This window comes from Semicossyphus pulcher, unplaced genomic scaffold (assembly GCF_022749685.1).
Source record: "Semicossyphus pulcher isolate SPU_LCO1_2020_fin unplaced genomic scaffold, fSemPul1.0.p SCAF_17, whole genome shotgun sequence".
NCBI classification, from domain to species: domain Eukaryota; kingdom Metazoa; phylum Chordata; class Actinopteri; order Labriformes; family Labridae; genus Semicossyphus; species Semicossyphus pulcher.
In genome coordinates, this window is record NW_027211681.1 from 28,554,393 (window position 1) to 28,566,819 (window position 12,427).

At 47.9% G+C, this 12,427-nt stretch overlaps 1 protein-coding gene across 1 annotated transcript in view; it reads right to left on the minus strand.

Moving 5' to 3' along the window:
• The window catches only part of LOC138594492 (apoptosis-stimulating of p53 protein 2-like), a 23,920-nt gene continuing 11,493 nt past the window's right edge, over positions 1-12,427 (minus strand). Inside the window, exons 4-18 of the mRNA XM_069665596.1 lie at positions 11,343-11,419; positions 10,881-10,982; positions 9,901-10,081; positions 8,701-8,906; positions 8,327-8,491; positions 7,917-8,136; positions 7,068-7,184; positions 6,861-6,967; positions 6,163-6,562; positions 5,187-5,932; positions 4,970-5,107; positions 3,922-4,055; positions 3,388-3,554; positions 3,092-3,291; positions 1-2,568 (exon numbers count right to left, since the gene is read on the minus strand). Coding sequence (XP_069521697.1) covers positions 2,527-2,568; positions 3,092-3,291; positions 3,388-3,554; positions 3,922-4,055; positions 4,970-5,107; positions 5,187-5,932; positions 6,163-6,562; positions 6,861-6,967; positions 7,068-7,184; positions 7,917-8,136; positions 8,327-8,491; positions 8,701-8,906; positions 9,901-10,081; positions 10,881-10,982; positions 11,343-11,419 — 3,002 coding nt within the window. The 3' untranslated portion in view covers positions 1-2,526. The remainder of the gene's footprint in view (positions 2,569-3,091; positions 3,292-3,387; positions 3,555-3,921; positions 4,056-4,969; positions 5,108-5,186; positions 5,933-6,162; positions 6,563-6,860; positions 6,968-7,067; positions 7,185-7,916; positions 8,137-8,326; positions 8,492-8,700; positions 8,907-9,900; positions 10,082-10,880; positions 10,983-11,342; positions 11,420-12,427) is intronic.

Here is a 12,427-nt window from a genome sequence, read left to right on the forward strand (position 1 = left end):
TATTATTTTATTTTGAAAAATCATTCTGTTCATCAGTTCAGTAAGATGTAGGTTAGTTTCATGTTGGTGTGTACAGTACAGAGATAAGGCTCAGGTTGTGTTTAGCGTAGCTTAGCACAAAGACTGGAAGCAGGTGGAAACTGCTAGCCTAGCTCCAAGTGAAAACATTCTCTGATCGGTGGACAGTTTGACGATGATAAGAGCTGATCAGGCTTTTATTTTGAAAAATGTAATCTACCTTCACTCGTCAGGGTTTTAAACAAAGTCCTCATTTTCAACACAGAACTTTTCACACTTATCTTATGTTGTCGCCTTATTTTAAAGAACGAAACAGAAACTCAAATGATTGTAAAAAACTAAACTTTCAGCCTCGTTCACAACGAGAGCTTTTCCTACACACAGGCAGCGTTTGTGTTCAGGTAACATTAACAACCCAAATATCAAAGTGACATTAACATGGCGGCCTGTTCACACTGAGCCTGTCCGAGGCTCCGAGCTGGATTTCAACAAATCTACAAACAGGCAAATTTATTAAAGTAAATAAATCCCCTTGAAGGGGAATTACATTATTTTTAAACCTGGGTTATTTTTATGTTTTTGGGCTCTAAATGACTAAAAGGTACAAAAAAGTTGTGTTCATCCTGCAGCAGTGAAACAGGCTGTAATGGCTGCAACATAATCCTTGATGGGTCAAAGGTCATCCACTAAAAGTTCTTGTTGTTTCCACTGACAGGCTCAGATTGTTCTTCTAAGTGTGTGACAACATGACAGAAAGGATCCCTACAGAGATAGACCTTTTTGTTACAGAGGAAGATGATTGTTTTAACCACACACAGACGTTACATCGCTCTCTGCACACACACCAGACTCCATTCAGAAAAACACTGATTTAAGCTCACAGGACACAGGAGCTGCTGGTCTGCTGCTGCCTTTATTGGTTAGTTAGTCTGTGTTATTGTAATGTTCTCAAGCAGTTAGCTTGTATCCAGCACAATATTTGTGTTACACACAATAACACAAGCTCAGTGATCGTGGCAAAAGTACACAAATAGCTCCTGTGTGCGGTGAGGTAAAATCAGTGTTTTTATGAATGGAGTCTGGTGTGTTTGCAGAGAGTGATGTAACGTCTGTTTGTTGTTAATACATCATCTTCCTCTGTAACAAAAAGGTCTATCTTGTGTGTTCTGTATGTTGTTTTGGGTCCAAAGTACCCTTTTAAAATACTAAAGTCACACAGTAACACAAAAACAAACCTTTGGAGGCAGCAGTAAACTGTTCAGCAGTGTTCTGTGAGGTAACATTACTGCTTCTGTACCTGTTGGTCATTTAGACCCTAAAACATGTCAAACTGGGGCCCAGGTTTAAAAACACTGGAATGACCTCCATCTGTCCTACAGAGCCCCGAGATAACAGATTCATGTCACGATCCTTTGCTTGCACACACACAGAACAAAGAAGGTTTGACGGGGAAAATGAGTGCCTGCTGTGACAAAATCAAAGGACTGTACCTTTAAACTTGAACAATAACCGAGAGAAGGATGTTAACCTCTTATTCAAACAAAACGTCACCTGTCTGACTCAAACTGACGTCTGTAACGTGTTTCCTGCAGACTGTGTATAAGAAGTGGACGCAGCCTCCAGTTCTGAGAAGTGAAGCCAATGCAGAAGCTTTAATCCTGCAATCCAGCAGGGGGCGACTCCACTAGTCTGATCCTATAGAAGTCTATGAGAACATGCTCCTCCTCCTCTCCTGATGTATTCCCTCAGTAAACATGTTCCTGATGAGTTTATGGTCTCAGTCTCTAGTTTCAAGTCTTCTTCAACACAGCATGATGTTCATTTAGTCACTGATGCTCCCATTGAGAGTCACACAGACCAGAAAGAGGGGAGGGGCTAGGGCGGGGCTACCTGTGATTGACAAGTCGCTACCATGCCGACCTGTAAAACATCTTGTTCAACGTTCGGTTGTAAAAAACACTTTAAGCAGTCTAGCTAAAATCAGCATCCTAATCGATATCACAGGTACTAAAAAATCATGGATACACCTTGCTAACCGAGCTTGTACTAGCATTAGCTGATGCTCATCTCTGGTAACTTTGTAGCTCCACCCTCTTGACCAAATATGGTCACTTCTGGCTCCAAGAAACCAAGATGGCAACGGCTAAAATACCAAACTGACTTGTGTGACATCAGTGTGGCTGCGTCCACTTCTTACACGCAGTCTGTGGTTCCCGTCTTCCTGTGAGCGGTCACGATCTGATTCAGTAGGATAATCTTAATAACGGCTGTTAAAGGAAATAAATCTCCGATGTGACCAAAGGTGAAATATATCTGCTGTTACATTTTGGTGTTAATAATCTGAGCTTGAGCACAGGAAGCAGATGAGCTGTAGTTTCCTCTGAGTTCACTTCTTTGTGCTGAGTTCAGAAAACGTCTGTTAGTCTTCTTTAAACACGACGTCTGTGTTGGGTCTCGTCCCTCCTCTGCAGAGCGTCCCGCTCTTTTGAAGGATTTGTCGGCCGTGGGTTAAGCCAGGCTCCTCTGCCGCGGCTTGATCCTCAGATACAGCTGCGAAATAAAAGAGTCTCATTAAAACACCATAAAGATAACATTTAAACACTGAACTTTGTTACGTAACACTGTTGAGTAACAGGATTCGTTTAAACCGGATTAAAACACGACAGTTCGGGACAACTGGAGGAGGAGGCAGACTGACGCGAGCAGGGACGACGGTCCTTTGGAGCCTAATGGACGTCACTCCTTTTAAACGTACGTGACGTCTGTCGCAGTCAAAGGTTGACACTTCATTTCACAGTCTAACAGGATCCAAATAAACTCCTGCAGAGGATCTGATATAAACTGAAACACCCAGGGACAGGTTGCTGGAAACACGGAGACATGAGGTCAAATCTACAAGTAAAAACAGCCAAAACATTTGGTGCATGTCACCCCGCTCTCCCCTGTCCTAAAAGCCCAAAAAATAATCAAAAATAATAAAGCTGGTGCGAGCAACATTTCTGAGGCCCTGTCTCGTTCAGTATCCACACATCAGCAGCTCAGTCAGCAGTTAGAGGGTAAACAGTGATCTCACCCCCAGCAGGTTTCGGGGGATGTAGCCCTCTCGGTCGGCACATCTCGCCCACCACCACTCCGTCTCCACGTCGTCCTCTCGTCTCAACACCGTCATGCAGTCGCCCTCGCTGAAGCCCAGCTCGTCCTCGCTCTGAGGCTCGTAGTCCCACAAGGCGTAGACCACGCCCCGGTTCATCACGCCCATCTTCTCCTGAACGCCTGCCGGGACAGAGAGGGGGGAGGAAACACCTTCAGGTCTACTTCCTGTTAAACAAACACGCAGAAGGTCCTGCAGTGGGACGCATTGTGTCTCACCGTAGAGGAACTGGGAGCACTGGGCGTAGCCATCCTCCATCTCCTCACATTTGTCGGCAGCTGTCTGCATGTCGCTGTAAGTGGTGGCGAACACCGCCGCCCCCGACTCCACCAGGAACTTACAGACCTGAACGTTGTTACAGGAGGCGGCGCAGTGGAGGGGAGTCCTGGAGACGAGGAGAGGCGGAGGAAGGAAGAACTGTTAAAGCAGCTATTCAAACATCATATTCACACGGCGGCCATTTTCCTCTGACATCACGCATGAGTGGAAGGCTGTTTTAATGTTGCACTGCTGCGTTTCAGGAGTGACACAGAGAGTGAAGAAAACATGGAGACATCAGGATGTGTCAAGGTTCAACAACAACAACAGACGCTGATCAGCAGTGAAATAATGAAGCCTTCACTAACAGGACCACCTGCAACACAGAAGTACAACATCACACCAGCTCATGAGCTCCCCTGAGTTTGGCGTGAGAGGGAGGAGGAGGGATTAACAAAGGGGAGGCCGTCCTCCTACGCTGCTAGCTAACTCACCAGCCGTCGCTGTCGGCAGCGTTAGCGTTGACTCCGAACTGAACCAGAAACTTGACGATCTCTGTGTGGCCGGCGCAGACGGCGTTGTGCAGCGCTGTGATGCCCTCGTCGTTCGGCATGCTGGGGTCGTCCACCTGCAGGAAGGATGTGAGATCACAAACATTTCATCTAAGTGAAGTGACTGATTTTGAGCGTTTAATGCTAATTAGCTTTTAGCTTGAAGATTTTAAAACCTCTAAATATTCTCTGTTCTCACTTTAATCTCAAGTTGTACGACACTTCAAATCCAAATACACAAAAAAAGCAGAAATGAACAAACAGTGTGTGAGTGTCTCCAGTAGATGTGTTCAGCCTGCAGCAGCGAAACAGGCTGTAATGGCTGCAACATAATCCTTGATGGGTCAAAGGTCGTCCACTAAAAGTTCTTGTTGTTTCCACTGACAGGCTCAGATTGTTCTTCTAAGTGTGTGACAACATGACAGAAAGGATCCCTACAGAGATAGACCTTTTTGTTACAGAGGAAGATGATTGTTTTAACCACACACAGACGTTACATCGCTCTCTGCACACACACCAGACTCCATTCAGAAAAACACTGATTTTACCTCACAGAACACGGGAGCTGCTGCTCTGCTGCTGCCCTCATCAGTTAGTATGTTTGGTGTTTTCATGGTTGGTTGAGATGTAAAACATCCTTCGGTTACACAATAACACAAAAGATTACCACCTGAGGCAGCAGTGGACCCGCGAGTCGTGTTTTCTGAGAGGTAAAATGTTTTTGTCAATGAAGTCTGGTTTAAAAAAGAAGAATTCTACTGAAGTAATTCCAAAACGTTTTGTCTCATTTCGCCCCCGAAACATGTGAAACAGCCAACGTCTGAAACAACTGGAATTCCCTTTCAAACCTCTTTGAGCTGCTGTTAACCACAATGATGACTGATCGAATCTACGCGTGAGGGAACACAGTGTCACTTATTCCTTTAATATCACCTAACTGTCACAGACCTGCAGGTGTCCCTGAGTGGTGTCAGACAGCAGTGTGACTCACGTCGTAAATGACCCTCTGCACGAGGTCGTATTCGCCCTCCAGAGACGAGTCCAGCAGCAGGGCCAGAGGGTTGAACTTGACCCGCGCGCTGCAGTCGGTCCGCTCTGAGCCGGCCTTACGGAGGATCGACTTCTTACCCTGAGGGAGGGGGTCAGAGGGGGGGTTATTGATTATTAAAAGACAGTATATTTTGTTATGGAGTGTTTCTGACGCTCACCGGAGGCTCTGCGACCTGTCCTGTGACCTCTGGCGGCTGCAGGTTGAGCCCGTCGTCTCCCTGCTCCGCCTCTCCACAGGTGGGGTAAGGTGGGGGCGGGTACGGGGGGAACTCCTCTGAAAAGTAGTCCTTGGGGACGGAGGCGGGTGGACACACCTCCTCCTTTTCCTTGTCCTCCAGAGGGCGGGGCAGGGGGCGGCAGGAGGCGGGGTCTGTGATGGGTGAGCGGGGGGGCAGAGGAGGCGGGGTCAGGGTCCCTTCTGGGCTCTCAGTGAGCGGTTGGTATAAACCATCGAGCCTGGACGCTACATCTGCCCCACCCATCCCGTCCTCATCCACGCCGGGCTGGGTACACGTCCCTGCTGGTCCAACCGTCTCCATGGGGATGGTTTCCATGGCAGCCAGAGTGGTTTTCTGATACAGCAGCTTCTGGATGTTGGGCCCCGCCGGGCCCTCGGGCTCCGTGATGGAGCTGCGCTTCTTCAGGGGCCGGGGGGCGTGGTGCAGCCGGCGGCGCAGGGCCTCCAGGTCAGCATCGCTGGGGTTCCTGAGAGGGTTGGACAGGAAGGGGAGGAGCTTGGTGGGGCTGAGAGGTCGAGGGGCGGAGCGTTCTGCCGTCTCTGTTGCCACACCTTCGCTGTTACCAAGGAAACTGTGTTCAGCGTCACTCCCGTCAGAAAAGCTGGACCCGGAGGTCACGGTGAGGCCGTCTGAGCCGACAGTCTGCTTCTTTGGTTTCCCGTAAACTGTGAGGGGGCGGAGACACAGACGTCAGAGGCAGCACGAACAAAACCAACGTCTGATCTCCAGCAAATAAACAGTTACTCACTCATTCATAATAACAACTTAGAAAATAAAACGTAATGCCGCGTTAAAAGTTACAGCAGCAGTGGTAACAGTGACATCATCGGTAACAGTGACATCATCGGTAACAGTGACATCATCAGTAACAGCTGGAGTGGGGGGGGGGCTTCACCTCTGGGCGTGCTGCGGGGCAGGGTCCCCTGGCTGCCTGGCTGGTAGCCCTTCCCCGGCGTGGCTTGCTGGGTGTACATGGAGTAGATCGATGAAGCCGCCAGAGTCTGAGGCTTCTGCAGCACAGGAGGCGGAGCCTCAGAGAGCTCAGGGGTGTACGGACGTACGGCGGCGGCCGGTGGACTCTCCTGCTTGTGTGGCAGAGGGAGGGTGTTGCTGTGGGTGAAGAGGACCCCTGCCGGCGCCCGGAGTTGGCCCCCGACCGGCCGCACCTTACCAGGGAAGGTCCCGGTGCTGTAGGGGGGCTTGGAGAAGGTTGGAGGGCCGGAGGAGGAGAACGGTTTGGGCTTACTGGGAAGTGGAGGTGGAGCGGCCATCTTGGACAGACCTTTACCTGCAGCCTGAAGGAGAAACACAGTTAACACAGAAACGATACTTAAACAGACAGGGCCTGTTGTTACACCAAGAAAATCTGGCAAGTACGTGTTTTTAATTAAAATAATGTAACATTAAATGTTTGATGAGTTCATATTGAAACACAAAAAAGACTTCATCATCGAGACCTCAAAGACGGACAGCTCCATCCTTCAAACTGCAACAGTGAGAAGAATGAGAAACAATAACCTGATGTAACCTGTCCAACGATAAATGAAGCGCCTTATTTAACTCGTCATAATGTGAGTGAGACTCCTTTGATACCTGATTGTCTCGGAGCAGGTTCTCAGCGCTGTGATTGGTCCGCGAGGGGACAGGGGGCGGGATGTCTGACCCAGAGAGGCCCTTCTGGTCCGAGAGGTTTTTCCCACCTACAGGAGGAATCATCATTAGAACAGCCCCACCCTGTACTCTGCACACTGACAGAGAGCTGCTTTGTTTCTGTCTTTGATAAACCCCTCCTGGACTGACCTGAGCTGTGGCAGCTGGACATGCGAGGCAGCGTAGACGCGTGGCCGTAACCTCCGCTGGATTCAGAGAACGAGCCGCTCCAGTCTGAGAGTTTAGTTATTTTTGATGTGGCAAACCCTAAAAGGAGCAGAGAGACGTACGTCCAATACAATTCTTTAAAATCATCGGACAGAGCTGTACAGACATTTTGTTTGAGAACATTAAAGGTTAATATGAGTATTTCTGAGTGTCTCCAGTAGATGTGTTCATCCTGCAGCAGTGAAACAGGCTGTGATGGCTGCAACATAATCCTTGATGGGTCAAAGACCTTTGCTAAAGAACAGTCATTTCACTTCACAGAACACCGAGCTGCTGGTCCACTTCTGCCTGGATCACAAAGTTTGTTTGTGACTTTGATGTTTTAAATGGTTAGTTCGGATTCAACACAATAATTGTGTGACAGGAAATAACAAAAAATAAACCCTAACTAACTGGCACAGAGGCAGAGCAGCAGCTCCTGTGTGCTGAGAGCTTAAATCAGTGTTTTTCTGAATGGAGTCTGGTGTGTGTGCAGAGAGCGATGTAACGTCTGTGTGTGGTTAAAACAATCATCTTCCTCTGTAACACAAAGGTCTATCTCTGTAGGGATCCTTTCTGTCATGTTGTCACACACTTAGAAGAACAATCTGAGCCTGTCAGTGGAAACAACAAGAACTTTTAGTGGACGACCTTTGACCCATCAAGGATTATGTTGCAGCCATTACAGCCTGTTTCACTGCTGCAGGGTGAACACATCCACTGGAGACATTCACACACTGTTTGACCCTAACACATTAAACCCCCCCTTCAGAGTAACTTGTGGTTCAGTACCTGAGGCTGGTTTCACTGGTCTGGGAGGCGGCTTCAGGGACGAGTCCGGCATGGGCAGGGTGGCGGTGCCGTCTGGGTACGCTGGCTTCACCAGAACCTCCTGGCGAGCCGGCACCGGAGGCCCCTGGGAGGTTGTTGTGGAGGACGACTGGATGTACGGCCCCACCGCTGCCACTCTGGAGCCCCCGCCGTGCTGCGGGGCCACTCCGTCAGAGGCCACCTGGGGGAGTCGGAAATTCCTTTTAAGAAAACTGACTTTATCAGGAAATACTTGGTGGTAGAAAGTTCATGCTGATGGTTGGTTGCCTTAAGCTAGCTCATTTAGCATACAATGCTTATCTCAATCTTACGCTCAGATTCTCCACTACTATGGATCAACTAAAGCCCCACTATTTTTCATGCACACTCACCGGCAGGTTCTCCTTCTGCTGCAGTGCGGCCTTCTTCTTCCACAGCCGCTGTCGGAGCTCGGCGAGCCGCCGGTCCATCGCTGCCACCTCCAGGTTCCTCTTGTTCAGGCTGTCTCTCTGCTGCTGCAGCCTGCCGCTCTGATCCTGGTTCAGCTTGTTCCTCAACTGGGAGGTCAGGGATGAAGCTCGGTGAGAAAGGAGGAGGGAGGAGGCTAATAGTACAAAGTCTACATCAGCTAGTTAGCCTAGCTGTCCTGCTTAAACTAGCCGCTGTAGCCCTTATTGCCTGGTTAGCTAGCTTAGCTTATAAACATTGTTGTTGAGAGAACACACTGTTATTCCCAAACAGTGCTGGTCCTCGGCTGAGCTCTCACCTGCAGCTCCTTATACAGGCGCTCCAGCTCAGCTGTGGAGGAGGTGTTGTGGTGATAAGGAGGAGGAGGAGGAGGAAAAGGAGGCTCAAATCTGTTGCTCCTCAGTGCCTCCAGCTGGTCGCTCAGCTCCTCCACCCTCGACACGGCGACCAGCAGCTCCCTCTGCTTCTGCTGGAACAGGCCGGTCATCTGCTCGATCTCCTCCACTGACACAACAAACACACAAACACAGCAACACACGTGAACGAGAGGAGGATGAGTTCTCGTGCCGATATGATACCTGGACTTCAATACCACAGCAACGCCAAACAATGTAGTGACTGCAGCGTAAGCCTGGGCGGCACACTGACAGGCTCAGATGGTTATTATAAGTGTGACAACATTACAGACAGGATGGATTATGTTGCAGCCATTACAGCCTGTTTCACTGCTGCGGCTGACGCAGTTAACTGTAGCAGTTGAACTAAAGCTACACGCTAAAGACAAACTGACTGAACACATGCAGCAGAGCAGATGTGAAAGGATTAGGAAAGTCACAGTTACATTTGAATGAACAAGCAGTTTACTGGAAATCCTGTCATTTCCGTGATGATGACTGAGTCAGGGTCACATCTATCTGATCGTCTGATGGACAGTTAAACTAAGGCGGATTCAGATATCTGTCCATCTGCTCTGACAGCGCGCACTGCTGTAGAATGGTTACTGCTGACTGGGCACATGTACTCCATACACCCTGAAGTGAAACATGCAAACTGCATGTCATTTGTGTCCTCTAGCCTTCTCCTAAATGTATGCCTTACATTTTCTTTCTGGTACACTTCTCGTTATGTCTCTGTTCTTCCTGTCAGTGTTTATTTTATGCAGCTCAAAATCACAGATCACAACCTGCACGAGGAACTTCTCACTCTGTCATTTACTTCCTGAGAAGCAGAAGCTGCAAAACGCAAACTTTACTGTGATTAAAAAGTGCTTCATCAGTAGTTTGCTCGCTGACTATCTTTATAATGCACAGTTCTTATCTTGTGTTAAATGTTAAAAACATGTAAAGTGTTCCACATCACATAGATCACAGAGTCATTACGCTCACTCTGCAGTCAGCTTTAATAAATATCACTCTTGATCACTGATATGACCACTCGACTGCAGCATCAGAAGAATCCTGCATCATGTTACAACATGTCTCCTGTTCATCACACTGACCTAGCTTGCTGTTGCTGAGGCGTTTCTGCTCCACCTGGCCCCTGAGGGCCCGGACCCGTCGCAGTTTGGCCTCCTGGTTCTGTGCGTTCTCTCTGAGCTGCTGCAGTCGCTCCTGCTCAGACACCTCCTGCTGCTGCTGCTGCCGCTGCTCCTGCAGCTTCAGGTACCGAAGGCGCTGCTCCTGCAACACGCGGAACACGCGGTCAGTCTGTTCATATAACTGTGTTCTCTTAAAGGATGTCAAGGTGAACAGAGAGACATTACAACGGGACATATTTTGGGGTCCAACAGGCTGTAATGGCTGCGATGTAATCCTTGGGAACAAATGCTCGATCAAAGCATCTTCTTATAAGGATCCCTACGGAGACGTCAAATCGCTCTCTGTAAACACACCAGACTCCATTCATAAAAACAACAATTTTACATTGGAGTTGCTGGTCTACTGCTGTCTTAATCAGAAAGCTTTTTCTGATTTTTTTGTGTCACATAAATGTTGTGATGGTTTAAATAAACTGTTTAAATCAATGAAGTGGCACAATAACACAAACAAACTAAACTGTTGAGGCAGCAGCAGAGCAGCAGCTCCCGTCCTGTGAGCTAAAATCAGTGTTTTTCTGAATGGAGTCTGGTGTGTGTGCAGAGAGCGATGTAACGTCTGTGTGTGGTTAAAACAATCATCTTCCTCTGTAACACAAAGGTCTATCTCTGTAGGGATCCTTTCTGTCATGTTGTCACACACTTAGAATAACAATCTGAGCCTGTCAGTGGAAACAACAAGAACTTTTAGTGGACGACCTTTGAGCGGGCGCATTTGCCCCCAATAATCATATGCAGCCATCACAGTTTCACTGCTGCAGGCTGAAGCATTAAGTCCCGTTAGCTTTAACAAACTCTGTCTCTGGACTGTAGTATTAGGGACGTGATAATAGAGGCATTATTGGCAGTATTGGTAAAGCAGTATCAGCAGTTGTGGGTTCTACCTTGGAGGCCAGAAGCTGCTGCTGGGCATTGATCTGCTGCTGCTGCCTGGTTGCCAAATCCTGCAGGTCGCTCAGCGTCAGGTCAAGACGAGGAGCTGAGACCTGCAACACGCAAAAATACACACAAATATACACACACCAAGTCAGAGTTCACCTTCAGTGAAGGATTTTAAGCTGCAAATTACAGCGCAGAAGACCAAGGCTCGAGTTAGCTGTAGAGTTGTTTTACTGTTGTTAGCGTTGTTAGCGTTGTTAGCTCGTCACCAATCTGTCCAACAAATGTTCCAACGCTTACTGCAACTAAAACAAACACGAGTCCTTTTGTTTCTACTTTCACACCTGGTAAATAACCAACATGTAAATTAAATATACTTGGAGTTTGCACCCAGTCTTGTGGCTAAGCTAAGCTAGGCTAGGTTAAAGATGTGTTGGTCCTCCTATCGTTGGGTGATAGCCTCTCACCCCGTTCTCCAGACATCTCTCCACAGAAGCTTTCACCTGGTTCCTCTTCATCATCTGGTCTGCAGCTCTGGATCCACCTGGACAGGAAAACATACGCAGGTGTTGATGCTAATTTTATATTAGCATGCTAACAAAGTACATTTATGGATGGCTTTGATCCAAAAGCTTCGATTTACAAACAAATACATGTAAACAGCTTATGATGTCAACATTATGCAGATGACACTCGCTTACACCGACCTTTGTACTCTGGACACCTTTACTTTGTTATCTTAGTCACAGACACAAACAGCAGGATACTCCACACAACGCAGCGCAACAGAGACGAAACTAAATCATCGGTGCTCAAAATCAGTGGGTCCACATTCAGCCTCTCTCCCTGGAAAGTACCACAGGTCAGAAATCTGTCCTGCTGGATTCTGGCATCACTTTACAGAGAAACAGATGTGGTTTAATCCACGAGAGTCTTCAACAAAAGAGCGATTTGCTGCTTCTTTTTAGGACTGCGATAAAGAACAAATCCCAATCCTTTAAAAAACCCTGCAGGGTCCAGCTGCTGCACACTCAGCTCCCCGAGCCGTAAGCTGATTACAGTTTGTCATCTTCCGTCGTTATACACCGAACCTCCTCTGTTACTGTACAGCAGAGCCGCTGTTGATCTGCACCAGATGCTGTCAGTACCTAAATATGCACCAAAAACAACTACAACTACATTTCCTCTTTTTAAATCTTCTCACTGGTCTGACTTCCTCTTCTCTAAAGCTCTATAAAGAGACGCTAAAACTTCCCTCAAAGTTTGTTTCCTCTGCAGAGTTTGCTGACTGAAAAAACAATTTGGTGTCGACTAAACTTCTGCAGATGTGGATGAAAGGCCAAGATGGAGCTGTGAGCTGGACCGTGGGATCACTTGTGTTTATTCCTGTTGGTTAAACAAAACCCATAAATATTCGTCCTCTAAAGAAGAAAACCAAACACCCTCAAGTCTGGGTTCATGGTTCCCCCAAAGGCGCACACAGCTGGTTAACCTCCCTCCTCCTCCTGAGCTGTGTCTGATGAACTCTCCTGCTGCTTCCAGCTCCTTCAGG